The sequence below is a fragment of the Neodiprion fabricii genome, chromosome 2 (genome assembly GCF_021155785.1).
Source record: "Neodiprion fabricii isolate iyNeoFabr1 chromosome 2, iyNeoFabr1.1, whole genome shotgun sequence".
Lineage (NCBI taxonomy): Eukaryota > Metazoa > Arthropoda > Insecta > Hymenoptera > Diprionidae > Neodiprion > Neodiprion fabricii.
Window position 1 is genome coordinate 15,124,334 of NC_060240.1, and position 26,971 is coordinate 15,151,304.

A 26,971-nucleotide genomic window follows, 5' to 3' on the forward strand; every position below is an offset into this window, starting at 1 on the left:
ACGTTTTTGTAATGTTACAAAATTATTTGACAGCTGAAGTATTTACAATATTTTATAAAAGAGTACCAAATCAGATAATACAGAATAAAATGTTATGAAAACATTAAAAATGTAAACACACATTGACACGATAATTTTAATGCCACTGTTACATTTTGTGCTGTGTAAGTTATCGTTATTTATTTGAGTGTATCAAACGTCGAGCCCAATATTTGAAACATGACATTAAGAATTTCAAATTACCTAAAAAGTCCTGCGAAGGGTCTGGCTAAATTCAATGGACAAACTGTGCTCAGCTGGTATAAAAAAATTTCTACTGCCAAATGGATGCTTTCGATATTTTGAATTCGAATAATTTTATCAAAACACATTGGAAGCTCAAACAGTAAGGCCTTTGCAACAATTATTCCACCACAGTTTAAATTGGACGTATTGTAATTGTCAGACTGTAAAAATAGAATATTCACAAAAAAATGTAACGGCAATATGGAATATTAATTGATAGAATAGCATACTCTGACGGAAATGTCACCATTATTCCATTATATCATAAAAAAATCACAAAATCATTCGAAGATCAAAGAATTGACGCTAGTAGCGTGCTTTAGCCTTATTTCTGGAATTGGCGATTCCCATTGAAAGTCAATCACTATTAAATCTTTAACTTCCCTTCTTAATCACGTTCTGGCCTGATAAATTCTAAGTCACTCTCATCTTCGGAATCTGAAGCGTGCAGTTGGTCGAAATACGGCTTGGTGTTTACATCGACGACGTGTTTTCCTGTTTTTTGTTCGTTTTTCAAAATAAAAATCGATTATCGTATTAACAAATAGTAACTTTTTACTTAATTTAAGAAAAATATAAAAATGTAATATTACCTTTCAGAGGCGTTTTGAATATACTGATTTCCTTCTCGTCATCGTCAAAGAAGCTGGTACCGTCAGGAAGTAAACTAAATGCGTATCCTTTCTTGTTTTGATTTTTCTGTCGATTCATTGTTTGACATCCAGCGTAACAACAAACACCGGAAACAACAATGCCGAGGCAGATTATACCTGCAAACAAATGTGTTTTTTCTTTCAGTATAAGAATTTAATAAATATCATTACTTTTCAATTACCACTAACCAGTCAAAATGATGAAAACGATCCTTGGCATGCCAAAAACATCTTGATTCCGTTGCAATTTGAACATTAGAGGAGTAAACTTGTCGACATGTGGTGTGACAATTAACTTTGTGTCCGGTAAATAGCCAGGTGCTTGGGCTGTCACAGTATGGGATCCAGCTAACTGCAAAATCCAGTATGCTCCTGTCTTCCCGTTTCGCACACGATGCAACGAATTGTCGTACGACAATTCAGCCCCCGTTATCGGTTCGTTGCTTTCGTTGATAATGTACCCTGAAATCCCTTGATTAACTGCCCCAATCATAGCTAACAAGCTTTTTTCGTTCTCGATCCAAACGTCTGAGACGTGATCAGTATTGCAGCATGAAACGTAAACGTTCAGCATCAGAGTGCTGGTATTCAAGTATACATAATCGATCAGAGAGTTGACTTTTGCCTGATTGAAAGCAATGCCACTGTGCGAGACTCCTGGACTACCCATCTTAACGCTTGTTTCGCATTTTTTGTTTTTGGATGCCATTGTTGGATGTTGACTAATATAAGTTTTTGCCAGTCTTTGCAGTAGCTCTTCGTCGTCAGTTTCGTAAATTTTGTTAAAGAACTTTCCATGCTTATCGCCGAACGGTATTTCGACGTGCACAGAACCAGTCAACAGACTCACAGCCAATATCGCGTTCACTTCTTTCAACCAATTTGCGATGACACTCGCGTCGCTCGACAACGGATCTGCGATTGGAAACTCTAGCGAACTGTTAGTCCGCGGAATGCAACTCTGAGTCACATTCTCAAACGCATTTACGTTCGGAGCTATGTGCACAGCAAATTTCTCAATGTAGTCTGTGATGATTGGATTTTTTCTGTAGTTGCTTAATAGGTACTCGGCGAACTTGACAAGCACTTCGGTAGCAGCCGGCGAGTTTTCTTCGACTCCGGAGAGAAACAGAATCGACGGAACGCCCGTGAGCTGAACGTCTTGATTCTGTGCTCTGATTTCCAAAGACATCGCCGTTCGACCATTGTCCATTTTGCCGATCGTGTGTAATTTAGATATCTTCGGATATTTTCCGTTTAGATCGTTCAGCAAGCTATTTACGTCGATATCTGAACTGGTAAAAGCTGTAGTCGCTGAGATGTGCTCAGGTATCTCATCCTTTTCCAGCACAATGTTAAAGCTCGTCATTTCTTTGGCATTAACCACGACTGGAAGTGATTTAGACTTGTAACCTTCGCACGAGAAGGTCAGCGAGTAGGTTTGAGGTGGCAAAATCATTTGGAAATATGCCATGTTCTTCGTCAGATTATACAGAGTTGGCGAAGAGTCGATTTTTACTTTGGCTTCGCGCAGCGGACTTCCCTCTTCATTTGCAACTGATGCACGAATTCCCGTTGCCAAACCGTGTAAGAGCTCCATCAGGGGCGGTAAATTCTCTTGCCATAGCGACAGAACCGAATCGGGTGATGGATATTTACAGCAAGACAGTAACAGCGTTATCTGCAATTGTAATATTCTTCGTGTTGAGCAATGTTGAAAGTGTTAAAGGGAAATGAACTTCTCATTAGTACTTACAACAGGTATATTGTACTGTGACTTGATGCCATTTTGAAGTTCAAAAACGTTTTCACTCTCCGTATTGCTATCGCAATGCTCTCTGTGGAGTTTAGCCGCATATTGGCGGGCAAGATTATTGTAAGTATTGAAATCACCCAATGTTGAACTGTATAAAAAGAAAAGAATCATTAGGGGTAAGAAATTTAGAAGCATGATCAGTTTGCAAAGGTTAGTAGCAAAAAATTAATTAGATTTTGAGTGAATTTATCACACCTAACATCCTTGGCACCACCGCCGATGATGATAAGAGCATCAAAATTTTCGGTCAGCATCATTTGTTTGAGTGCATTTGTGACCGCGTCTACTTTTTGACTTTTGTTATTCAAACTGTCCAACAAATTCTTGCCAATCTCGTTTTTCACCGAAGGATTGCAGCTGTCTGGCAAACTATCAAATTTCGGATCAACTGCTGGTATAAAATGGAGAACAACGTTGTCGAGAAGTTTTTTTATCGGTGGATTCCCAATTTGATTCCCAATCATAACGTGTCTGGCTAAACGCTCCAAGATTTCTCGGCCAGCTGGTTGAGATGCATACAGACCACCGATCAATCCAATGTGAATTTTATTCTCTTCTGGTCCTCCTACCTGTGGATATAAACATGAGGCTGAGTCCTTCTTCGTTGAACCATTGAAACTTCAAACAACATTTGGTCCTGGAAACTGTCATTTTGACCGACAAGGACTTGATTGAACAAGACGTGATACTGGAAAGCAACTTACGTCGTGTGTTACTTTGAGAGAGTGAATAGCCATGCTGACTGAAGATTCACCAGCCTGAAATTCCGCAACATCTGGTTGAGAATTCTCCAACCTTGCTAGCCGTGAATTGAGCTCTGAATTTGTGAGGAAACCCTTTTCCATATTCGTTATGATACGAAAATCGTATGCGGAAGACCTGTAAGTCATATTTTGTGCACTTACCAAGAAGATCTAATCTACCAACAACGATCATACAAATCACGCATCAGAAGCATATGATGAAGAATGTTTATTTAAAAATACTGTTTACATCAGTATCGTGGAGAATTTTTCTGGTCTTGATTCGATTTGGGACACCGACGAAAAGCCTTACCAATGATTTGGGTCACTACTCATCAAAGTAAAATCGAGCGGAACGCCAAGTTTAGAATCAGGTACAGTCACAGTTCGAGATTCAGATTCGTATCCTGCAGCACTGGCTGTGATGTTATATGTGCCTGGGACCAAGAGACGCCAGTAGTCGCCAGTGGTGGCGGTGTAAATGTCATGCTCGATTCCTTCGACATGAATTCTCGCGTTGTGGACCGGATTTCCGATGGACGATCGAACGAAGCCATACACACCTTTGTGGGCCTAAAAACAATAGAATGATGGAGACTGACGAATATAAAAACCATAGGTAGGCAGGACTCACCAGTTCGATGAATGCCAACAGAGGTTCTCGGTTTTCGAGCCAAAAAGTTGGGAGCTTTTCGGCTGTTGGAAACTTGGCGCAACCCAATTCAAGCGTGATTTCAAAGGCGTTGCTATTTATGTAGTTGTAGTCTTGCATTCCGCCAACAACTGCGTACCATCGAGCACCGTTTGTTATTCCATCTGGGAAGCTTTCATCTAGCAAATTTCTTCCTTCGAATATCGAGGGGCACGGCTTGCCCAAATGCATCCGAGGGTGTGCATTTGAGTATGTGCTTGCAATCATTTTGAAGACCTTGTCATCTGGACTATAGTTTGGCCGGCTGTTTGCCTGGCCTGGAGCATCGTCGAACGGATAATTTGCCACCAGGGCACCGCCGTGCAGGTTCGCCGATAAGACAAACGGAATTTCATCTATCCATTTCATTACTGCTACCGTTTCTGGCTGTCTTATGTCGTTGGGCTGACCGATCACAAAATTGGATAATCAAATAAGGACGAGGAAAAGTAGCAAATAATTTCACTACGTCGGAATGCACATGGCATAGAATATTGCAGAAACATTGCTTAAATATTTCTTCATTAAAGCAGATTTTAATTCCATTGATAGACTGTCACCACTTTGCAACGAACATATTTGCGAATTGCGCGAACGATTTGGTTTGATCCATAAAATCGTAATATTTTTTTGGTAATAGCATCTCAAGAAAAAGCAATTAAATTATGAATAAGTTCGTTTTTATCTTTTTTCTTATCGTTTGTTCCTTTCCTTGGTGTTTGTGAAGTATTTCTTTCTATTACATCTGTAGCTACGTTACGGCATCTATTGGTTCTATTATGGTTCAGAACTTTCGTGTACTTTTTACCAAGGAATTTATCCTTTTTGTTACGAATAAATAACTAAGTAGAGTATTTCATGCTACAATGTTGCAGTAATATTGCATAGTAAAATAGTCCCGGAATATTTTGTGCTGCCTGGTCTGCATTGCTTTAGAAATATTGCTATCATGTTTCTGTAATATTGAGTGCCTCAATATATCATTGGAATATTTTGTGTCAAGTGGATTTTATCACTCACCTTTGACGGGGTATATTGGTCTGGGAAATCGCGGTTGAGGTCAATGCCATTAGCGTTACTTCGTCCTTGAATTCCGAGAACATCACCAACTTTGGAGGCTTCGTACCCGTCTGGGTTCATGCTTGGCATTACGTGCAGTCTCGTTGTATTCACGATTTCCGCCACCCGTTTGTCGCTTCCATAATTTTCACACAAGTATTGCAATAACAAGAGCAACATTTCTCTTCCAATAACTTCGTTGCCGTGCATATTGGCGACTAACTTTACTTCTGGTACTCCGGGTTGATGTTTACCGGGATCTTTCGTCACTTCCATTACGTACAATTTTCGACCTTGAACCGAGGTTCCAATGTGGTAGAGATTCGTTAAGTTTGGATACATGTTGTGCAAGTCCATCAAAAAATCTTCCATTTCAGTGTAGTTATGGTGTTTGAAGTCGATGTGATGGAAAAACCCAAACTCGTTACGGGGTCTGATTAGTTCGTCGGCAGTTGGCAATTGACTTCTGGCTAAAAAAGAATAAACAGAAAAGATATGGTACCATGCTATTCCATGCTAATATTATACATAGAAAAAAAAAAATTATTAAAAAATTAGGATATGCACAATTTTCATTGTGGTGGGAATTCCATGCATCTGTAAACTTAATACTTTGACATAATGTATCATTGCTGGGATGCATCTGATTTGCTAAATTCACAGAGGTTTTGTTCGTTGGAAATGAAGTATATGACCATTTTCTCAAAAACATCAAATTATTTACGGTGTGGAAAATTATAAAAGCATTTCAAAATTCAGCAATTTAACACGATGTATCATTCCAATAATGCATCAGATTTCCATTTCATTTTTTGAGAACCTCAAATGAATATTTCTTACTTTTTTTATACCTGAACTACGCTCTGTTCCAATAATAATACGTCTTAGATCAGAATCAAAAAAAACTGGAATGCAAAAAGTGAGTTTTCTTTGTGGAAAAAATATTGCGAGTTGAAATTGGACATCAGGAATATTGAAAATGCAAAAAGAAAAAATAAACCCAAATTTTTTTTCACGTTTCAAGGGAAATACATGGTCGCTCAAGTAATCAGACATAGTACCATTATTGAGAAAAACGTGTTTGGGTATAAATAAAATGCAAGCAAAATTGTTTTGAAGCTTTTAAAAAATAGTCACCGAGGTAAATTCTTAATGAACGAACTCCTTTCTTGGTTTTCGAAATCGGATACACCGTTGAATTAATAAAACTTGTTAAAGTATTAAATTTACAGAAGCACATAACTTCCACCTCATCAATTTTCATTACAACAAAAATACTCGGCTCGATTACAAGAATAATAAAATTAGTAGGTACCACTAGGTTAAACGAAATGATCTGTCACATAATAAGTTTGAGAAAATGAAAGTGAAGGTATTAGTAAATATAAAGTGAAAACAACGAAGCAAATTATACAAGAAACATTCCGTAACATACTACAAAGCACAAGGTACAGAGAATTAGAAAATCATAAAATCAAAATAATAATAAATTGTATTTGCAATAGGATTTAGGGAAAATAGGTATTAAGTGTTCATTTAAATACACAAGTGACAGATAATATAGTATTTTATTCTTTTTTTGACATTGCATTATACAATATATTATAGGTATAGTTGAATCTCGCAGATCAACGATACCAAATACATAATTCTACACATAATAACGTAGTTATAGTCAAAGAAAATTAAATGCTTGTTTCATTTACTTTCTTCCCTTTTTTGAAAATTGATCATAAACATACAGTACGATCGAAAATATTGCTACTGCCCTGTCATATGACGCGTATGACTAGTTGTACTTAGATTCTGTTTTCTTTTCCAAATGATTCATGTAATTAAGTAAATAGTATATAATAGAAGGTAAATACTTCCTCGAATAGCACCAATTTTTGAATCATTATTAACGGAATTTAAATACTTCAGATTTAATACACAAAACAAAGCAATTTGTACAAAGAAAATTTTATTTATTAAGTGTACAAACAAAATTTCAGTAAAGTGAATCGTTAACACGGAACAGAAAAAAAATGTATTCGTAACAAAACGTGATTTTGCCAAATCAACGCACATGCTATAAAAATTAAATCGTCATGTTAGAAAAACCACGTAAAATAAAAATATTGCAGTGTCTGCACATGCCTAATGATTTTCTGCTGTACACAACAAGATAAATAGCAATAATGAGAGTAATTACGAAAGATAGGTTTGTCACCGGTAATTATTCAAGAATCACTAACTAGTTTACTCATAGAAAAAAAAACAATTGAAAAATTAAAATTCTGTTAAGCTATCATAAAATTAACTCTTCTATACCTTGTGCTTGTAAAATAATGTGAAAATAAATCGCTACCACCGTAAAATTAGCCTTAAACATTGTTGGGAGGATAAAATGGATGATTACAAAAAAAAAAAATGTATGACAGCGTAATTATTGTCATAATGAATTATAAGCTAGATTGATCTCATTGTTATTACAATATATTGAGAATAAAATGAAAAATACCGTAGTTAAGTAAAAAATCGAAAATATTAAAAAATAAGTAAATATGTTATGGAATGTTGCCTCTGGAGATCATAATTAACAGTCAATAAGAGCTCCGCAGATCTGATAAGAAAAATGAATTTTCTCGAATTCTGTGCCAGATTCCACCCTATACGCGATATTTGATCTCGATACTTTATTTTTAGTCATGATTATGGCATTGTTATTATATAGTATATATATATTGTTTTGATTTTTTGAAATGTTATAAAAATATAATTTGAGACAAATTTGTTGATAATTGTTAGCTAATTTAAAATAAAACAAAAACCGATAATAAAACATACATCGATAAAATTAAAGTGTAAAGATATGATAAGTTCAGATATCATCAATCAATATTCCGTAAATTGTTCACAGCGATATACAATAAACACAATTCAAGAAATACGAACGATCAGTTTAGATTTAGTAATCATCTCTGACTCGTAAAGACGCAATCATTCTTCGCAGTGGAGAAAAACGCGACTGATTTACCATCTCAAGTTTACCTTGGTCAGACGTTTCGGGATCGCTACGCAATGTGAAGTTAAAAATCGTTGGTCCACCTTCAGCATTTACTGTCAGCTCTACTGGCTCACTTGGCATATATCTGAAGAAAATGAAATTTCCTCAGACTATTTCTTTGAACAAATTATGCTTCACATGGGTTTTATCTTATTACAAAGTTTTTGATCATTTCATATTATTTTCTAAATCTTAGATATTACAAATACCGTTTTATTTTACAGCTCAGATGATTATAGCTTAGACTCAAGGGAAGGTCAATATGAATTTTATTTTTTTATTTTCCTTAGCTAGTGTTGAAGCAGCGATATTATTTTCGGAAACTTTCAGAAATTACTGCGAGTTTACTTTGAATGTGAATTTCCTACAGTTTAGTCTTTCTGAACAATCTATCAAAATTTTTTATAATTTCTTGGAATTCTGTAGAAATATCTTAATTTCTTGAGAGAAAATTTATTTGAAAAGATTTATGCAAAAAGCTTGACATATTTTCTTGAAATTTTTGTACAGCTTTCCATAATTCTAGTTGTATTGAAAATATTCTTTTGTAGATATTTCTGGACCCATTAGCAGTACTTTACAAATATTAATTTCAATCATTTCGCAAAAACGTCTAATTAATCATAAAAAATAAAAATCCATCCGAGTTTTCCATTACGCCATGATTCCCGAGAATACACGGGAATACCAGAAGCTGGCCTTTTTCAGATTTGTGATAGAATATGAAGTTTGGAAAGAATCTGAGTTGTTCCCAGAAATTCATTCGATTTCCAAATGTAACTCGACTTGGTAATTAGAAATACTCAAAAACTCAGAAACTTGAAGTTCTTCAAACCTTCAACAGAAAATGGACATTCAAAACAATGTGACTTTTTTCAAAAAACTCTCTGGAAATTTCTGAATCTCTCAATCATTGTCAAGGTAATTTAAACTTGTTCGGAAAGAATGCAAAAGTTTTTTCAGAACTGTTCAAAAATATGGTATATTGCGGAGACTGAGAAGAAAAAATAAACAAGTAATTTATAAGAACTTCTTCAACAGGGGAATTTCACAACGGAACGTGTTTGGTAATGTAGCAGTCCAGACAAAAAATCAAACTCACCCCCATGCAGCAGCGTAGATGGAATAAGTACCGGGAAGTAAGAGGCGCCAGTATTCTCCACGATTGGTAGTTGAGATATTGTGTTTTATTCCGGCGACAACTATACTCGCCCCTTCGATTGGCTGACCATCCGTGTCTGTGACCAGACCTGCACATTGCAAAATAAAGTGATTTCTACTTTAGTTAAAATCAAGCTTTAATCAAACTGAGTATCCTTCTACCAAAAAAAATCTCCCTGAGCAATCAAATGAATCAGACTTGAAATTAGAAGAGTATTAATTAAAATTTTGTTCCGTACCAATATTTGCTTGTACTAAGAAAATTATATTCTTTTGTTAAAGGAAATTATAGTAAGCTCGGTATCGTTACAATAAAATTTTGAATATTGTTGGAATTACAAAAAAATATGTTACAAGGAAATGTTAATTACAGTTGCCAATATTAAGTTGTTTGTTGTAATTGTAATGTTTTCAGTTGAATTGTAAAACCTTAAGAGCTGTTTATTGTTGCACCAGCATCAAGTTATCGCAATAGTAAACAAAAAATAAAGTATGGGTGGCTAAAATATTCACAAGCTGGAATTTATAGTTAGAGTTGAAAAACCAATTTCCCTTTGGCGTCAAGAACCATTTTTTCAGTTATGGTACGGAATGAAAATTGTCAAGAAGTGTACAGTATTAAACAGTTAGAACTAAACATTTTTGTTGTTGTATTTAAACAAATAGACATACCCTTAATTCCGATGTGTGCTTGTTCGAGATACTTGATCAAAGATTCTTTGTTGAGTCTCCACTCTTCCGGCATTTCATCGGCTGACGGATACTTGCAGCAGCTAAGTTCAAACGTGACTTCGAATGAATTGGACCGTGCATAATTGAAGTCTTGCATCCCGCCAGTAACTTCATACCTGAAGTTATGATGAGAAGAGGAAACCCATTAAGTACTGTCAATTTTACTGAAAGTTCAGTGAAGTGTCGGAAAAAATCTTTGCTTACCAATAGGCGCCGTTTACAACACCACCTGGAAAACGTTCCGGTGGACAAGCGTTTCCTTCCCGCATGGTCGGATGATTGTCAGCGTAAACGTGTGCAAGGTGTTTGAACAATTCATCGTCCGGAGATTTGCTTTCTATGCAGCATTCCCGGCGAATTCTGAAATGGGCAAAAATTCCGATTTTGATTTTCGATTACTGCATATGTGGAAGAAGCCTAAGACCACTCAAAATATGCAGGGCGCTAAGATAAAGTGATTTTCATCCATGAGGGCTTTGTTGACTGCTAAGCATTGACCGAGCATATTATCATAATCATGTTATCCAGTAAAAAATCCGTAACAAATTGAGGGCCATTTCCAGGAAATTTCCAGGTTTTTTAAAGACATTCAGGAAAAATAAAAATACATGAATGCAGAAGGCACTCACATAATCGGCGCGACGAACGAGATATACTTTATTTCTACTATAACCTGTTAATAGGGAAAAACGGAAAACGCGATTCAAGGCGGAATTGACTTTTTAAAAACATTTACGCAGTGTAGACAAACAAATATATATTTCGCGGCAAACCTTAAAAATAGAATATTTCCAGGAAACAAGAAAAATTTGAAGATATTTCCAAGACTTTTTAAGGACTTTCAGGCACACTGGACACGATGATAATGTAACCACCAATGTCTTTTTGTGTATTATACTAACAAAATAGAGCTAAGAATGTTAAAAGTGGTTGAGTACGTAATTTTACATATGATCAGATCGAAGGTATCAACGACTTAAAAAAATTTACATTTTGTCCTATGGGTAAGGTAGTGTATTAATTGAAACCATAAAGATTTGCACAATTTGTGGTACACCACTGAAAAAATTGTGTTGAGCATCTTGAGAAGTTGGCCGACTATTGTCTTATGAGTTAATCACTTACGGATTGAACTTTAAAGAACGAATGCAAACAACGAATTCGTGTCAAGGTTTCACTCAATACACGTTCCAAATACAGCACTACTTCTTTACGTATCTGGATTATGCGAACAATCCAAATCCACCGGACTCAACGCGTCAAAATCGGATACCCAGACTGTCCAGATAGTTTGAGTACTCAAGTACTCGAGTATTCATACTATCCAAAGTATTCCAACTGTTCGAATAGTTGAAGAACTTCATTTATTTGGATACTTAAAGTATTATAATAATGCGAGTAGCTTGGTTTCTCGTGCTGGGTTAGTGTTAAGATACTTGTACTACAAATATTACAGTTTACTTATAACTACTATTACATGTATACTATCAAAATGTTTGCAAATTCACTACAGATTTTCTATGCAGAATTGGAGCCAGAGCACAATTTCAGTACAGCAAAGTGGAATTGCCATACATTCCATGTGAATTTGACAGCTAACTCACAATCTTAAAGTACTTTGTTGCAAAAATACACAATGGTTTTCAAATTTCTTGAATCTATGGTGTGAATGTAATTTATTTGCAAATATTTTACAAAGTGTTCTGGATATACTAACTATTCGAATATTCTAACTACATAGATATTCGATTCCACGTGATAATATCCTAAAGTTTTAACCCGCGACAAAATATCTCGTCAAAATAACCCATGCAATAATAACCTACGACAATAATATCATGAGACAAAACCTCCTGATGACAAAACTTCATACAGCAAAATAACTGTAGACAAAAACATCTCACGACAAAACATCACCAGACAATAACATCTCACGACACACATCTAGGGACAAAATGACCCCATCTGCGTTGTATGGGTGTGTATGGGATCGTCAGGATGTCCTAATCCTAACCCAAATCAATTGTGTGTATCCAATACGTGTTATGACTACTTTTTTCACTTATGTTATCAAGCTGTATACACTAGTAACATTGAAATAAATATTGTTCTCCTGAATTTTAACGCTTGTTATTTTGTAAGTCTTATTTGGTCCCTGTATCTTTTGTCGCGGGTTAGTTTGTCAATGATATTTGGTCACTGTTTATTTTGTCTTGGGTTATTTTTTCATTTGATATTCTTGTCACTAGTTATTATGCCTCAGGTAGGTTGAGACATATTCACTTGGCACCGGATACTCAGTCTATCCAGATATCCGAATTGCCCGGTTACTCAAATTATCTAGATTTGAGGTTTTATAACTGACGAATTCGAGCAATTCGGAAATCCTGAAAGTCTCATATAAAGTAACGACATTTTTACTCTTTAAAAAATGCTCAATTTCTCAAATTGTTCAAGAAATTTTGCATAAACCATTTTTAAATAACAAATATCTGAGCTATCGAAATATAGATTTTTCTTTCGACAAACCAACTTTTAACAACCAAAACGTGATTAAAAATTTAAGATTTTTTCCTCGAGTGATTGGTTTCAACATGAATCCTACCATTAAGTTATTTTTGTTGGTTTGACTCCGCAATCCCGGGATATCAGTGATTGAAAATTAATGAATTTCAAGAATATTTCAAGAATAGGAATCCAAAAAATTTTGAAACAATACAGGCGTCGCAGTCTCACTTGTAATTACAAAATTTCGAAAGTTATGAAAAATTTACTAAGCTAGAAATCTCACCCTGAATCGTAGGGGTAGCTAGCAACAACGGCACCACCATGTATATTCCCAGACAAAACAAACGGCTCTGTGGCTATCCATGTCATCATAGCAACAGTTTCATTCTGCCTTCCTTCCGTAATACTGCCTCGCCTTTGACCAGCCAACTTTCTATCGAATTGATCGGGAAAATTTCGATTCAAATCGACGTGATTCGCATTTTCACGACCGACAAATCGTGATTTAGATTCGCACAATCCTTCCTGAAATATTACAGAGCAATTAGATCTGTTTAATTAAACGTATACAAAGATGTTACATCGAAGATTAAATTCGTCTGAATGACATTTTTTTATTAACCCTTCGTCTGCACATGAGGTCATGTTTACTCCAAATTTTTCTTTGTACTTGAATAGCGCTGAGTGGTACGGTCAACTTGAAGCATGTTTCTCGATGGTTACATTTTTCATTTTTAGAAATCTGATTGCACAGACTTAAAGTTTAATGAATTCAATCCAAAAAGTATCTTCACCTTTTATTCGATAAGTGCATAGTTGCTGAGATATTCAAAATAAAATATTGTGTAGGGACTGATTGACCCCATATGCAGTCGATAGGTTGTGGTGGAGGTATGCAGACGAAGGGTTAAACATCAAGCACTGGAAACAACAAATCTGGAATTTGTGATAACGGTAAATAAAGAAAAACTTAAGCAGTGAAATTCGATGCGAATAAGTATCCACAGATACTGGATTCGCTTTCTGGTCCCGTCGTTTTCGAGTTGTCAAAAATTTTCGAATTTGCCGCGTAAAGTAACGGGAACCAAACATCTGCGCGGTAAAGGGAATGCCACTCACGATCTATTTTCAGTGCTCATAATCAGTGCTGCCACGCATTCAACATGACTTTTCCTTTGTTCCTTACTATATTCGTAAACAACGCACTAAACTGTTTCATACAGGCTTATTAGTAAGCAGTGGGCACGTAATGGACCAGATACTAGGTTATTTCTCTGCCTTTTGACTAGTAGTTTTATTGATATTGGAGCGCTTTTGGGCTGTATTATGAAAATCTGCTAGAGCATTTTGTATTCCGTAACTCAAAAAGGGCGTATAAGAATCCGTCAAAATTTATACCAAATATAAGTATATTACATCACACAAGAGTTCCTAAATTTTACGTGTGAACATCATTTTTAGAATATCAATGCACTTGATACAAATTCGTTCCGAGTATGTGCAGGGAAAAACAAAACTGTATCTTTGAAGTTGCGATGGTTATTGCAATGAGTAGCTAATTGATTTGCAGCCAAAGAAAGGTTGAATGATCGATCATTTTTACCTGGGATTTTTCAAAACCGTCGGGGTTCATGGACGGCATCAGGTATATGTCGGTGTTGTTGACAAGCTTAGTGACTCTCTCGTTTTTCCCATAATTGTGTAAAAGGTACTGAGCGAGATAGACGAGTAATTGTCTGCCAACAGCCTCATCGCCGTGCATGTTAGCAACATATTTGACCATCGGCTCGCCGAGCCGACGGTTATTGACGTTTTCCGATATTTCGAAAACCAGCAAGTCCCTACCCTCGACGGATTTACCAATGGAATGGACCTTTGCCAAGTTAGGATAACTTTCGGTGAGGTTTTTCAGCAGCTCTTTAAGCTCCTCATAGTGCGTGTAATGCGGGGTGATAAAATTCTCATTAATATCCTGCTCGCTCTCGTCGGCCTCGCGCAGCGAATATCCGTCACACGTTAGGGGTATTGTAAATAATAAAAAAACAACACTTGCAGTGCACTTTAGCAAACTATACAGTTCCATTTTCGCAAGGGAAACTTAACGCGAAAAATGGAAAAATTGGGCTGACAGCAAAGAGTCAGACCAGCTCCTCTCGTCGTCCCGTTTTAATCGGAAAGCTCGACTGACGTCAGCAGAGAACATATTGTGGCTCCCCGGTGGAGAGGGGGGGGACCCAAATCCCACGTGAAGTAGTGACGTCACACGACCGTCTTTTACCACCAACGCGAAAATCAATATACATATATGCGCTTACATTTCACACCCACATTGCTTTTATATTGCGGTATCGACTTCATAATCGAGCTGCTATCATTATCAACTATCTACCTATCAGGAATTTTGAAGTATAATGTACTTAAATTTTATCATCAGATCTGTCGATTCTGATTCACTTATCGATCGAGTGATTCTTCTAATTTTCCCTTTTTTTTCTGATCGCTGCTTACATATTCCGAAATTAATAAGGTGTAAAATGACATGTCAGGACACAGTTTTTATGTGCAATCTTCACGCCAAGAGAGGTAAAAATTAAGCATCACAATCACAGCTTCTGTAATTCACTTGTCCTGACATGAATAATGCCTAAAATTCATGTTTACTATGCCATGTAATTTTACTTAAAAAATCTTAAAAGCCACGAACTGTGAATGACATCCCTAATTATGGTTTCAAACTGCGTACAATAAGGATAAATGTCTCGGTCGATAAAGGTAGAGTAAAAAGTAACACGTCCTAAATTAAATTACTCGATTGATTGCAAATTTTGAGTCAAATACATGATCTAACGACTGTGATTGGCTAAGGCAGTGCCAAATCACCGAGCAGTTACTCAGAGCGCGTTAAAAAGTTCAACTTAGACTACAGTCTTTCAATCCTTGCAATGAATTCGCGTATGATTTTACACATCTTAAATCATCTTAATACACTTATGGAATAAGATTTGTTTTAGATAAATATAAGTAGAAAAGAAAATACTGTTATTGGTCGGTCTTCCACTAATTACCAGCCTTCCAATATCAAGTAAGTTCAATAATAATAAGATGCATCCTCATTCGGGAACAATTTATTGTAACTGTTTATCTAGTCAAGATTTTAAATTCTCGCATCAATAAAATACTGAATGTTGTTAGTGGCGATTAGCCTAAACATATAGATAAATAAAATCTTCGTAACGATTTTAGGCGTATAAAAAACAACTACAAGCTTCGAGTTTGTGAAGATCGTATATTTTCACATGATTACCACGCAGTCATCGAGAACAGAAATACTTTTACGTTTTATGAGAATGGGTATTTACGTTTTGAGGAAAAAAAATAAACGATTTTCTCGAATTAGTTAAAAAGTACCAAACCATTAATTCACATTTATTTACAATTGACATCTTGGGAAAGTAACTGTTTGTCAGATGTAATTGGCATTACCCAGAAGATCTGGCGGCCTTTCTTGCATAGTATCTCTCTAATGCAGCTTCGAAAATCGGTCCAACAGTTCGTTTTTGCCATATTGATATTTTCGGTGCTTCAGGTTCCATTTTCTTCACCCTTTTCACCCCATCCTCTGCGTCTAGTTTATCCTCAGATTGTTTGGCGCTATTTTCAGCAGCAGATATATTTGCCTCAGGCTTGACGTCGCTGTCTGCTTTGTTTGTATCACTCGGAATGTCCTTAGTCTTCAGTTTACCATCATCCGATGATAATTTTATAAGCTTTTCTGGCGTTTCTGCCTCACTTTTCTCAGCCACTGTCGTTTTTAACATATCTTCTTCATTATCACACTCATCTTCTGAACTTGACTGAGATATTTCTGCGGCTCTCTTCCTGTACTGACGGTTACTTCCTCCTTTTGCAAGGGTTTTTCTAGACTTCTGCAGTTTGGCTAAATTTCTTTCATTTTCATGGTCAGAATTCTTCTCAGAGTCTGTAGTCAGTGGGTCATCTTTATCCACATGATCTTGATCTTCCTCAGACTTCTCGATATGAGTTATTTCTGTGTTTGCTGAGTCTGCTTCTTTCTTGACCTCCTTGTCTGTTTCATCAGCGTCTTTTCTGTTAACGTCGACAGTTTGTGTATACAAATGCCTGTAAAATCCAGATATATCCTGCTGTTTTGTCACGTCGCCGATCGCCTCTAATCTATCCATTCTCTTTTCTTCCTCCTCCATTTTCTTGAATTCTTCCAATTTTGCCCTATAAGCCGACGTGACGAAACTTTCTTTGTCAGCGAACATCGCGCCCTCTGCTTCACGCTCTTTTTGTACCATTCTTTCGACTCTGTGTTCTTGTTCCCGTTTTCTGCGCTCTGCCGCCTTCAACAGGTTTTCGATATACTTTGCCTTCTTTTCCACTGTTTTTTTATTTATCTTTTCTTCAATTTTCGATCTTTCAATAGTGTCATAAACTTCATCATACTGATACACGGTTGGGTCTTCTTTCAATGCACGTTTCATTGTTAATTGCGTTTGCTTTTTGACCAAATTCTTTTCACCCTCTGCTCTGAGTGCTTTTCTAACCCAATCTGATCCGTCATCCGCATCCGAGCCACTGTCTTCCCCAAAAACATTTCCAGGCTTGGGTACAGAGAGCCGATTTTTGCTCGGTACAATGAGTCCATATCTGTAATTGATGAAACACATAAACAAAAATTCTCAGACAAATCTATGTAGAATTTAATCTTGAATGTGCAAAGATAAAGTGCGAAATAAACTGTTCAGAAATTCTTTTGTATTGAAAAAGAAAAATTGTTTGATCAACATTATTCAACATTATCAGAAATTACTCACCGTTTATCTTCTTTATTTTCATTGGTCATATTAGAAAGGGATTAAAGAAACTTTTGTGATTAAATTCTTGTGATAATTATGTTACCATCACCCTATTGAACTACGTATACGTTTGTATTCTGTAGGTTTTGGGGTTAGGTAATGGGTTCGTGACTTAATCGTTTTATTTAATAAAAAACGGACCCTAGAATAGCATTTGACACTTGAAGCTTCGTTGTTTCATAGGGACTGTAGGGTACCCTATTTTAGAGTGTTTTTTAACATAAATAGATTCATGGAACTAAGTTCCGGATTACCACAGAGAAGCATATCCGAACTGACCCAGACGGTAAGCGATATTCTGTAGGTAAGCGCCGTAAGCGCATATCTGTAACTGACTCGAAGTCTGCCGTATTTAGAGTGTGTTCCGAATCTAGCTGGCGGTGCTAAAAATTCTATAAGACAGAGATAGAACTAGTTACGTACTCGGCAGTGCAAGAGAGACCAAAGATTGTCGACAGCACTGAGCACTGGCAGATAATTTCCGAACGCACCCTTAGCATTACAGAGGCAGTGAATGTTTATCATTCCATTGGTTATTCTGTTAACTGAAGAATATATCAATATACGGTTATTCGTACAGTTTCGATTATTGATTTCCATAAATACGTTCAGCATCATTCAGTACTTTCATGATGCTAAATACAACCGAATATTGGTCAGTTATCGACATGTGCTTGCCGCCTAAGCACCGTATACAGACATACATGCTCTAAGGACACAAGCCATAAACTTATGCACAGACCATGCGGGAATTTGCTCTCCGGCGCAACCCTGCCAACTTCTCTCGGCAGTTGGCAGTGCCGCATTTCTTCTTGTAATTCTGTAAACAAGCAGCATGCGATTTTTTAAAATATAACGGATCTGTGCTCACCGAACAATAAAATGTAGCTTATGACAGTATTATTCCTGAGAACAAGGTGTCAATCGAGCATTAATCGATCTCGGAATTATAATTGCTTAGTAGTGACTAAATAATTCTGACATCAATTTGTAAAAAGTGAAATAGTGTTTTTGACGGTTGGATTTGATTTGCGATCAATGAACTTGATGTATAAGTCGATACATTCACATTTCATTACCACCTACACCATTCTAATCCTATATTTTTAAGAAGGTAAGTGAAAAATTATGGATATTATATAACACGTATCTTATATTTAATCTATCGTAATTATGTGACAGTGATATAGTAATTCTCCTAGGATTTAAATACTGTGTCAAAAATCTTATATCTTCATGTTTAAACGGCATCTTATAAAATTTTGTGGCAGATCGTTTTCAAACAATCTTCTGCATCACAAATAGTTTCATCGATGTCACAAACAAGTCATACGAAAAAATAATGTAAAACCATATAATCAACTATATGGAAATAACAATTATTTAAGATAAAATTAATAACACATCAACAATTTTCCTTATAGATCCTACATTTTAATGATGGCCTTGGAAGCATCAATAGTGGAACGTCTCCAAGAGTTGAGACGCTGGCAAGTGCAGCAGCAAGAAAGATTGCTTCAACACCAACAAGAGCAACGTGAAACCTTGAGCCGTGAACAAGTCCGCATGTATCAAGCACTGGGCTTGTCTGTTCAAGACATAAGCGGCGAAGAAAATAGAAGTATTGATCCTGTTTTCAAAGATTCCCTAGAAGAAAACTGTGTGATCGATACAGCTACAATGAAACATGAGAATCTCCTGAAAATTCTTCCTGCAAATGCTGACCCTATAAAACACTTGTCACCTCAAAGGCAGCACGAATTGCCCTATGATTCTAGCTTTAGTTCACCCCATCAACATATCGTACCTGACAAAAAGAGTGTAGATACTCCTGAAGCTACTCAGTTGTCAAAAAATTTTGAAAAACAGCTTTTTGAACTATGTATTGATGATTCGTTGAACATTGCTGCAAGATCAGATGCTTCAGATAATTTGGATGCCATTGCTAGTGATAAAAAGGATAGCAGGGAAGTTAACTTTAGGACAGAGTTAAAGGAGGCTTGTAAAAGTATTCCAGAATTGTTAATTGAAGGTGTAGAACCATTGCCACCAGACAAGCCTAAAAGGAAGTCCATCATTATAGACGATATTCCCGTTCCATCTCCAAAAAAGGATTTCCACACTTTGCTTGAGGAGAGATTAAGGGAATCTGAAAATGAAAAGTCAATCAATGGTACTAACGCCAAGAAACCAGTGAAAAGACCATTTTTAAAAAAAGGTCAAGGATTGGCCAGATTCAGATCGGGTGCAGCGGCCTGTAGCAGTTCACAACGTTCAAGGCCACGTACCATGTCACTGCCTAGTACGGTCAAAATGGAAAATGGAAAGAATGTAAAACCCCGTTCTGATAAACCTGGGGAAATATCAAAATCTGTGAAGAAGGTAGCCCAAAAAACCGTTTCAGTACAGAAGAATTGTTTTCCTAACATTCCGAACAGAGCTCAGAGCAGGTTGAGTCTGAAAAACGTGAAACCACCTGTCAGAGTTCGTAGCAAATCGATGTGCAATCCACGGGAACCACAAAGGGAGAATAATACCAAACATGACACCTCAGACATTGAATCTAGGACTAAAAGAGAGCTTGAAGAAGTGAGAATTTTTGAACTTCTCGAGGAGAAGGCTGAGAATTCTAGTTTTTGTTCGACATCAAGCACAGTTGTTGCTTTGCTGCAACAATCCGTTCAATCAACGCCACTTAAATCTAAAAGCGTTAGCAAAAATAAGGTTTCGACGTTGGCACAGAAATGGAGAAGTAAAGAGCACGATATTAATGAAGATTTGCTACTCGCCGAAATAGTTTACACAACACAGAGCAATAATTCTGCTACTACCTACACAAAACATCAGCAAAGAGAAATGTCCGAAAATTCGCCTCTCGGAAGAGACGTATTAAACTTGGAGAATCGGGCGACTGATAAATATGAGATGCTTGAAATTTTCGACGAAAATTCAGCTGAAAATATCTGTGAACTTCCGTATGGTACTGATGTTGATCCTAATTACGGAACAGACTATCAAATAAGTGAGGAAGCTCATTGTGAAAATGAGAGAAATATTGACCATCAAGTTAATTACGAAAAAAATACTAGTCTGCATGTTCGATTTTCAGAATATAACGAGTACAAGACAATGACTGATACTTCCACTATATCAATGGTATCTGAAGCATCACGAAATTATTCTGATCAGAGGGCGTGGAGCGATTGTTCGGTTACTACGGATTCTTCAGATGCTGATGAATCCACTTCTGTTATCGGAAATAATCAAATTAGAAGCTTGAAGGGCTCCATGGAGATGCCATCCAAAGTTATCCAACCACGGCAAATGAATTCTAAAAATTACACAAATCATTATTACAATGACAATTCATCTTCAGATCTAAATCAAAATCAGCAAGAAGAGTTTAATGTTAAAGAACAGTCTGAGGAAAAACATCGTGATGATAATATCAATATTTCAGATTCAGCATCAGAGAACTATGATAAAAGTGAAAACTCAGAAAGTGAAAACTCAGAAACTGAAAACGAAGGCTTGTCATTAGCAGACGCGACTTTGATCGAAGAAGAGTTGACTTCAATGCAAACGGGAGAAGAGAATGGCTTGACATTCAAATCAGAGCTTTTAAAAATTCGATTACTGGAATTGGAACGAGAGATCGAGATTTTCAGAAAGGAAAATATAACAGTAACAACGCTGAAAGAAAAGCTGCAGGAGGAACGGAAAACATTGGAGCGTAATTTGAAGGAAAAAGAGGCCCATTTCGAAGAACGTAAACAAAGGTTGGAGAACGCTACCCAAGAAGAGAGGAAAAGATTGGCTAGAGAAAAAGCAGCTCTAGAGAATCGGTTGAAAGATGCATACGTCAAAGCTCAGCAAAACAAACAGGAACGGCAAGAAGTTCAAAGTCTGAAAGATCAATTAGAGGAATTGAGAGATGAAATGAACCAGAAAGAAAGCAGATGGAATGCCGCTCAAGCCAGGCACAGAAGTCAGGTGAGAATTTTACAGTCGGAAAATTCAAAGCTGAAGCAGGAAGTTCAGAAACTTCAAAATACACGAAAATCAACAACGAAATTAAGGCTTCATAGTAAAAGTGTTATACCTTCAAACACCAAAGCTATACATCAAATAAACAAGGCGTTAGAATCACAAAAGCATCTGCCACGAAAGCAGGACTCGTCTTCTGACGAGGATGCATTTCTGGTGCAACCAATGATGGAGGCGATGCATTTGGACGAATTGAACAATGAGGATTGTGACCAAGTGAATTCCGACGGAAGCAAAATGATCGTTTATGACAGAAGCCAGCTGGGATCAAAGAAGAGAAACTGTACTGCAAGGAAGCGAGACTTGTATGAAAACCTACTAAAAGATGCAACTATAGGCTTGAAAGAGAATGAGGAAGCCACGCAGAAGGCAGTCCAAGGCATGGAAAATGAAAAGAATTTATTTAAATGTAACGAGCTGATTGCAAGACCTTTACATGAAGCAAATCAAGCGAGAGATTTGTCTGATAGAAATAATTTCGAGCAACGGGACAGCCTTTCGAAAGGTGAGAGTGAGAGCATGATTGGAGAAATAATTGACGCCGATAATGAAGAAGGAAATGACGATTATGCCAACAAAAAGAATTCATCACTGAAAAGTTCCGCGAGCAGCAAGGAAACCATAGGTACTTTCAAAAGGCAAAAGTCGCCGAATGACAAGAATGGGGTGAAAGTAGACAAACAAGGTATAAAAGAAGTGCAACATGCAGATGGTCGCGTTGAGTTCTGGTATGCAAATGGCAATGTCAAGAAAATTTCTGCTGACGGCATGATCACAAAGTTGATTTACTATAACGGAGATGTTTGCGAGAGCAGGGAAGACGGCAGCGTTAAATATTTTTATGCCACTACAAGAACCTGGCACACCACAATGCCCGACGGACTGGAAATTCTGGAATTTCCTGAGTATGATGAAGTTACAGTTTCGATCTATTTGTCACTATCTATTGATTAGACATCGAATCGAGATTAGTTTTATCATTTACTATTTGCAAATCTTGCTTGCCACAGTGGACAGGTGGAAAGGAGATCAAAGGATGGAACTGTAGAAGTATCGTTCCCTGATGGTTCCGTCAGAATATTGCAGTCCAACGGGACAGAAAAATGGGCTCTCCCAGACGGAACTTTAGCCGAAACTTCAGCAGATGGTGAAAAACTCCTCATTTTGCCTAATGGCCAGCGGGAAGTCCATACGAAGGATCACAAAGTAATAATTTGTACATGGATCACTTAATTTTTTTAAATTGCTCTGAATATTTCTTCGTCATAGATTAACTAATTATTTATTTCTTTTTTGTTTAATGCTTATTTTTTCTCATTTACGCTAAAGATATTACTAGCATATTCAATTAATTAAGCATTCGTGTTTTCTTAACTCATGAAAAATATCGCTTTCTCGCAATCAGAGGCGGGAGTATCCGGATGGAACAGTAAAATTGGTCTATCCAGACGGTTCCCAGGAAACACGGTATGCCGGTGGCAGAGTAAGACTCAAAGACAAAGACGGAAACCTTCTCATGGACTCGCAGCATCTGTAACATATTAAAATAGAGAGTTTTTAAGACTGGATTTAATTAGTTCGTAGGTATATCCATGTATAGATTTATGTGTAACTATATATGTACAATCATCCTTACATGACAGCAGAGCATTACCGAGAACTTTACTGTATTTTTTTCATATTTTTAACCAACTCGTTTATAGTAATCTGGAGAAAAGTATTTCAAAACATTGGAATACTTATTTTTTACTTTGTGTAATAAAATGAAACTGATTGATCTATGCATATTTACCTTTCCAAATACCTATACCCACCGCAATGTCGAGTCTATAATTATCACTCATCTTAACATCGACATGTTGCGTGAAAAAAAAAACATTTTAGGGAAACTGTCTAAGAAAACGTACAATTTATCTATGTAATAATAATGATAATATTATATTTTACATACAATTTTTTTTTAAATACTAATTAATAATTATTACAAAAATAAAATTGTGATAGGAATGTGTAAACTTGCAAAGAGAAAGACATAGTAGCGTATTTTGAGTTTGAGATTAAAAGATATGTATTTAATTATAATCTGTGCATTCCTTAAAGAACTTTAAATTCGTACATATGTATGTATATTAGGGTGTGCCAAAAAAAACAATTTCTTTTTCAAACGCGCATCAAATAGAAAATCTCAGCCAAATATGAACTTTTAATATTGTTATTTAGAGGTACCTATTTTATATTTTTCGTTTTCCATTTAAATAACACGTGAATAAAATCGGAAAATTTTTGCATTTTTTTCCCCATAAACTGCTCAACTTATAAACTATCTAATTACAGATTCTTACAGGAAATTTCATTCTCTATAAGAAAGTACTGAGATAAAATGATCACCCATGAGTTTATATGCGAATATCTCTTATTTATTAATATCAATATTAAGAGTTCATATTTGGCTGACATTCTCTATTCGAGATACTCTACCGAAATTTTGATGCGCGTTTGAAGATAAAATTGTTTTTTTTTTTTTTTTTTTGGCATACCCTAATGTATGTGTTTGTTTTTTTCTTTTTTATTTTCTTTTCTTTTGTCTTTTGTATTTTCTCACGGTAAAGATTGTTTAAGGTTCCCTCTGTTATATATAATAATTATTTTATTTTCAATTTATTTCTTTAATGAACGATATTTTATGCTACGTTTTAAAATTCAGTACGTATTATTGATAATAAAATTTTTATAGACAGATGATAAATCCGAAATAGTTCACATCCTGCATCCATAATTTTGACCAAATTGACCATTTGATTTGCTAAAACTTTTGAAAATCTCGTACCTGACTTTTGCCTTGATTCGATTTTGAAAGCTCAGAAATTGGATATAATAATGTATATATTTATGTATAGTATTCTTTGTTCACCCAACACACCAGAGTTGCGATATAACACTTCACCAAATATGGCGATATATACTTATGGCACAACAAATTGCCCGTTTCCTACCAGCCGAAGTTACAAGGGTTAATCTATTCATTCTTGTAAGCATATAATTACAAATGTTATTAAGTATTAATAATACGAATGTAGGTACATAAATTGAACGTTTTTGTGATTTGAACTGAGCCAGTCATGATAACTACAACAGAAATATTGTACTTGAAAATAAAATATTACACATTATCTTATTATACACAAATCGATCAATTGGATTTCTGTTCATGTAAATTGAAACAGCGGGCCTTTATTTATAACACTACTTTTAATACGCAATTTATGAAATTTAGCAGATCACAATGAATGGTTTGATCAACCATGCTACTTTCTTTCCACATGAATCAATTAAGCAGTACCGGATTTTATATTTTGTCTGATTGGAAAAGAAGCGAAGAAGCGTATTTCAGCTATAATACAAATTATACATTCTATTAATTTCGAAATTTGAAATATATAAACAACGTTCGAAAGACCATGATTATACATGGATTCGTGCATGATCATAAATCTTTGTACTAACACATTCATAACAACTAAAGTCTAACGTTAATCAGACAACAAAACAGTGTCCCACTAATTGTAAAGCAATTTGAACGACTGAAGGATGTATTAACTTTGTGAGACCATTTAAATAAGAATTTTTCTGAAACAGATTTCTTTGACGAGGTACTTCTTAATTCTGTAAAACATTGTAGAAACTATGCCTTAAGTCGGTAATGGATTATATAGCTATCTATAATCGTGATTATCAATAACCTTAGGGGTCGGAAAGTGAGTACATTATACTTTGCGTTGAATGATTATACAGCATTGCGTGTCTGGAGTTCGTTGGTTCTTCGTAGTCCGCCCAGATCATCTAGGGATCATTAATAATATCCTCGAGAAAAAATCGCGTGAAAAAATAGGGAGATAAGAATTTACACCTACCACTATATTCTACGATAATAAGTCGCACCACATCGCGCTAGGCGCGCTGGTCTATAAGGCAACATTAACTGTATAATTAAAAGCTTTGGCGACATTGATGTTCACTAAAAAATTCCATACATCAATATTGAATTTCTCTTTGCCTATAAAGTCCGATGTACATACAGGTAATTATTCAGTGGACAAAGCGTTCGGCATTTGTGCCGTTTAAATACCCGATAAAGAGTAGGTAATATTATTTCTTTGATGAAAACTGATTCTATGAATCGTTTCGCACCGTAAGTCAAATTTAGAAATTATAAACTGCACCTTCAATTGACAGATACTATGATATGTGTCATGTAACATTAAAGGTTTTATATTTAAAACAGGTGATATAAGATACTCCGTCCACTTTGAGTTTACATCCGTTTACTTTTACAGTTGCTACCTTTGATTTTGAGAAATCAATCGCTTGTGCCAGCACATTATGATTAGCCTAAAATAAGCTTCGTTTACGTCGCAGTCAACTTGATACATCGACGGTTTGATTAGCTTTGATAAATTCTTCTGACTAGTTAATATATTCCCCCAGATTCAGGCTTACAAGGAAAGGTAAAATAATCCCGTGTACTTTCAACGTTTCCGATCTATTACTTCCGCTATATGCTTTTTCGTGTATGTGCTAGAGTTTTATTTTTGTTCTCGCTCTACGTGTTAGCCGGTTCTTGTATGTATATAGATAAATAATTAGGAGGGTAACTTTTCTTCAACTGTTACTGTGAATCCGACTTCTGCCGTTAGTGACCTGAGGTACTAGGGTCTAAGTGAATAAGGTGACATCCACCCCGTTAGCTATCACAAGAAAAGCTTTACCCTAGTATTGAACGTTCTAAACCAGCTGAGACTACGAGGCAGGTCATTCGGTTTCGCTGTCTGAGTAATATTCTATCGGATTTGGATCGCGTGGTTTCCTCGAATATCTGAGGCCCAGCGTGTCAGCAATGTCTTCAATTTTTTTTAAAACCTGTAATGAGAACAGAGCAAAATATGAATACGGTATTGCTTCAGAAAATACTGCCAAATATTCGATTATAGATTGTTCGAATTACTTACGTAGTCTAACTGTTCCTTTGTATGCGCCGCTGATAGGCAGAAACGTATTCTGCCCGCCATAAGCGGAGTGGCTGGAAAACCGACGCCAACCGTTGCGATTCCGTGCCCTGTCAGCGTTCGCACCACGGTTCTGAAAATTGTTTTATAATCGTAGTTTTCAATAGCCATGATGTCTAAAACTTAGGGGGCTGTAAGGAGGTTGTATATACTTTCTATATCTACAGGAATATCAATACTTTATTGGTAATTTTATTCCGAGATGGTCACACGTCAAGTGTTTATCAAGCTGTTACATCTGTAAGCTAGGGCGATTATTTTGGAAAGGCACAAAACAAAGA

The 26,971-nt window shown here is 36.1% G+C and overlaps 4 protein-coding genes across 9 annotated transcripts in view; 1 reads left to right on the plus strand and 3 right to left on the minus strand.

The window, feature by feature from the left end:
- Positions 1-19,113, minus strand: LOC124174829 (carboxypeptidase D). 2 transcript variants are annotated; one of them, XM_046554370.1, is made up of 16 exons: positions 19,109-19,113; positions 14,301-14,483; positions 12,981-13,222; positions 10,394-10,549; positions 10,130-10,305; positions 9,399-9,546; positions 8,281-8,381; positions 5,209-5,717; positions 4,132-4,593; positions 3,811-4,070; positions 3,459-3,633; positions 2,950-3,323; positions 2,695-2,842; positions 1,128-2,619; positions 879-1,055; positions 1-780 (listed from the first exon to the last, which is right to left on the minus strand). In XM_046554370.1, exons 2-16 carry the CDS (start codon positions 14,478-14,480, stop codon positions 674-676), a joined length of 4,707 nt encoding a protein of 1,568 aa, XP_046410326.1. In that variant the 5' UTR covers positions 14,481-14,483; positions 19,109-19,113; the 3' UTR covers positions 1-673. The 2 variants fall into 2 exon arrangements, with proteins under 2 accessions (XP_046410326.1, XP_046410325.1); XM_046554369.1 differs by lacking the exon at positions 19,109-19,113 and having other exon boundaries at positions 14,301-15,044.
- Positions 15,964-17,960, minus strand: LOC124174837 (nuclear speckle splicing regulatory protein 1). The gene is made up of 2 exons (XM_046554392.1): positions 17,539-17,960; positions 15,964-17,371 (listed from the first exon to the last, which is right to left on the minus strand). The coding sequence occupies exons 1-2, from the start codon at positions 17,565-17,567 to the stop codon at positions 16,177-16,179; spliced, it is 1,224 nt and encodes a 407-aa protein (XP_046410348.1). The 5' UTR covers positions 17,568-17,960; the 3' UTR covers positions 15,964-16,176.
- LOC124174830 (centromere protein J) lies at positions 18,277-23,766 on the plus strand. The gene is made up of 4 exons (XM_046554371.1): positions 18,277-18,694; positions 19,005-22,532; positions 22,638-22,833; positions 23,033-23,766. The coding sequence occupies exons 2-4, from the start codon at positions 19,018-19,020 to the stop codon at positions 23,162-23,164; spliced, it is 3,843 nt and encodes a 1,280-aa protein (XP_046410327.1). The 5' UTR covers positions 18,277-18,694; positions 19,005-19,017; the 3' UTR covers positions 23,165-23,766.
- LOC124174833 (serine palmitoyltransferase 2) overlaps positions 23,021-26,971 on the minus strand; it is a 22,129-nt gene continuing 18,178 nt past the window's right edge. For 4 of the 5 annotated variants that reach the window (XM_046554380.1, XM_046554383.1, XM_046554381.1 and 1 more), the window contains 2 exons: positions 26,634-26,763; positions 24,202-26,544 (listed from right to left, as the gene is read on the minus strand). In XM_046554380.1, coding sequence (XP_046410336.1) covers positions 26,437-26,544; positions 26,634-26,763 — 238 coding nt within the window. In that variant the 3' untranslated portion in view covers positions 24,202-26,436. Of the gene's footprint in view, positions 23,159-24,201; positions 26,545-26,633; positions 26,764-26,971 lie in introns of those variants that run through there. The other variant, XM_046554382.1, reaches the window with a different exon arrangement.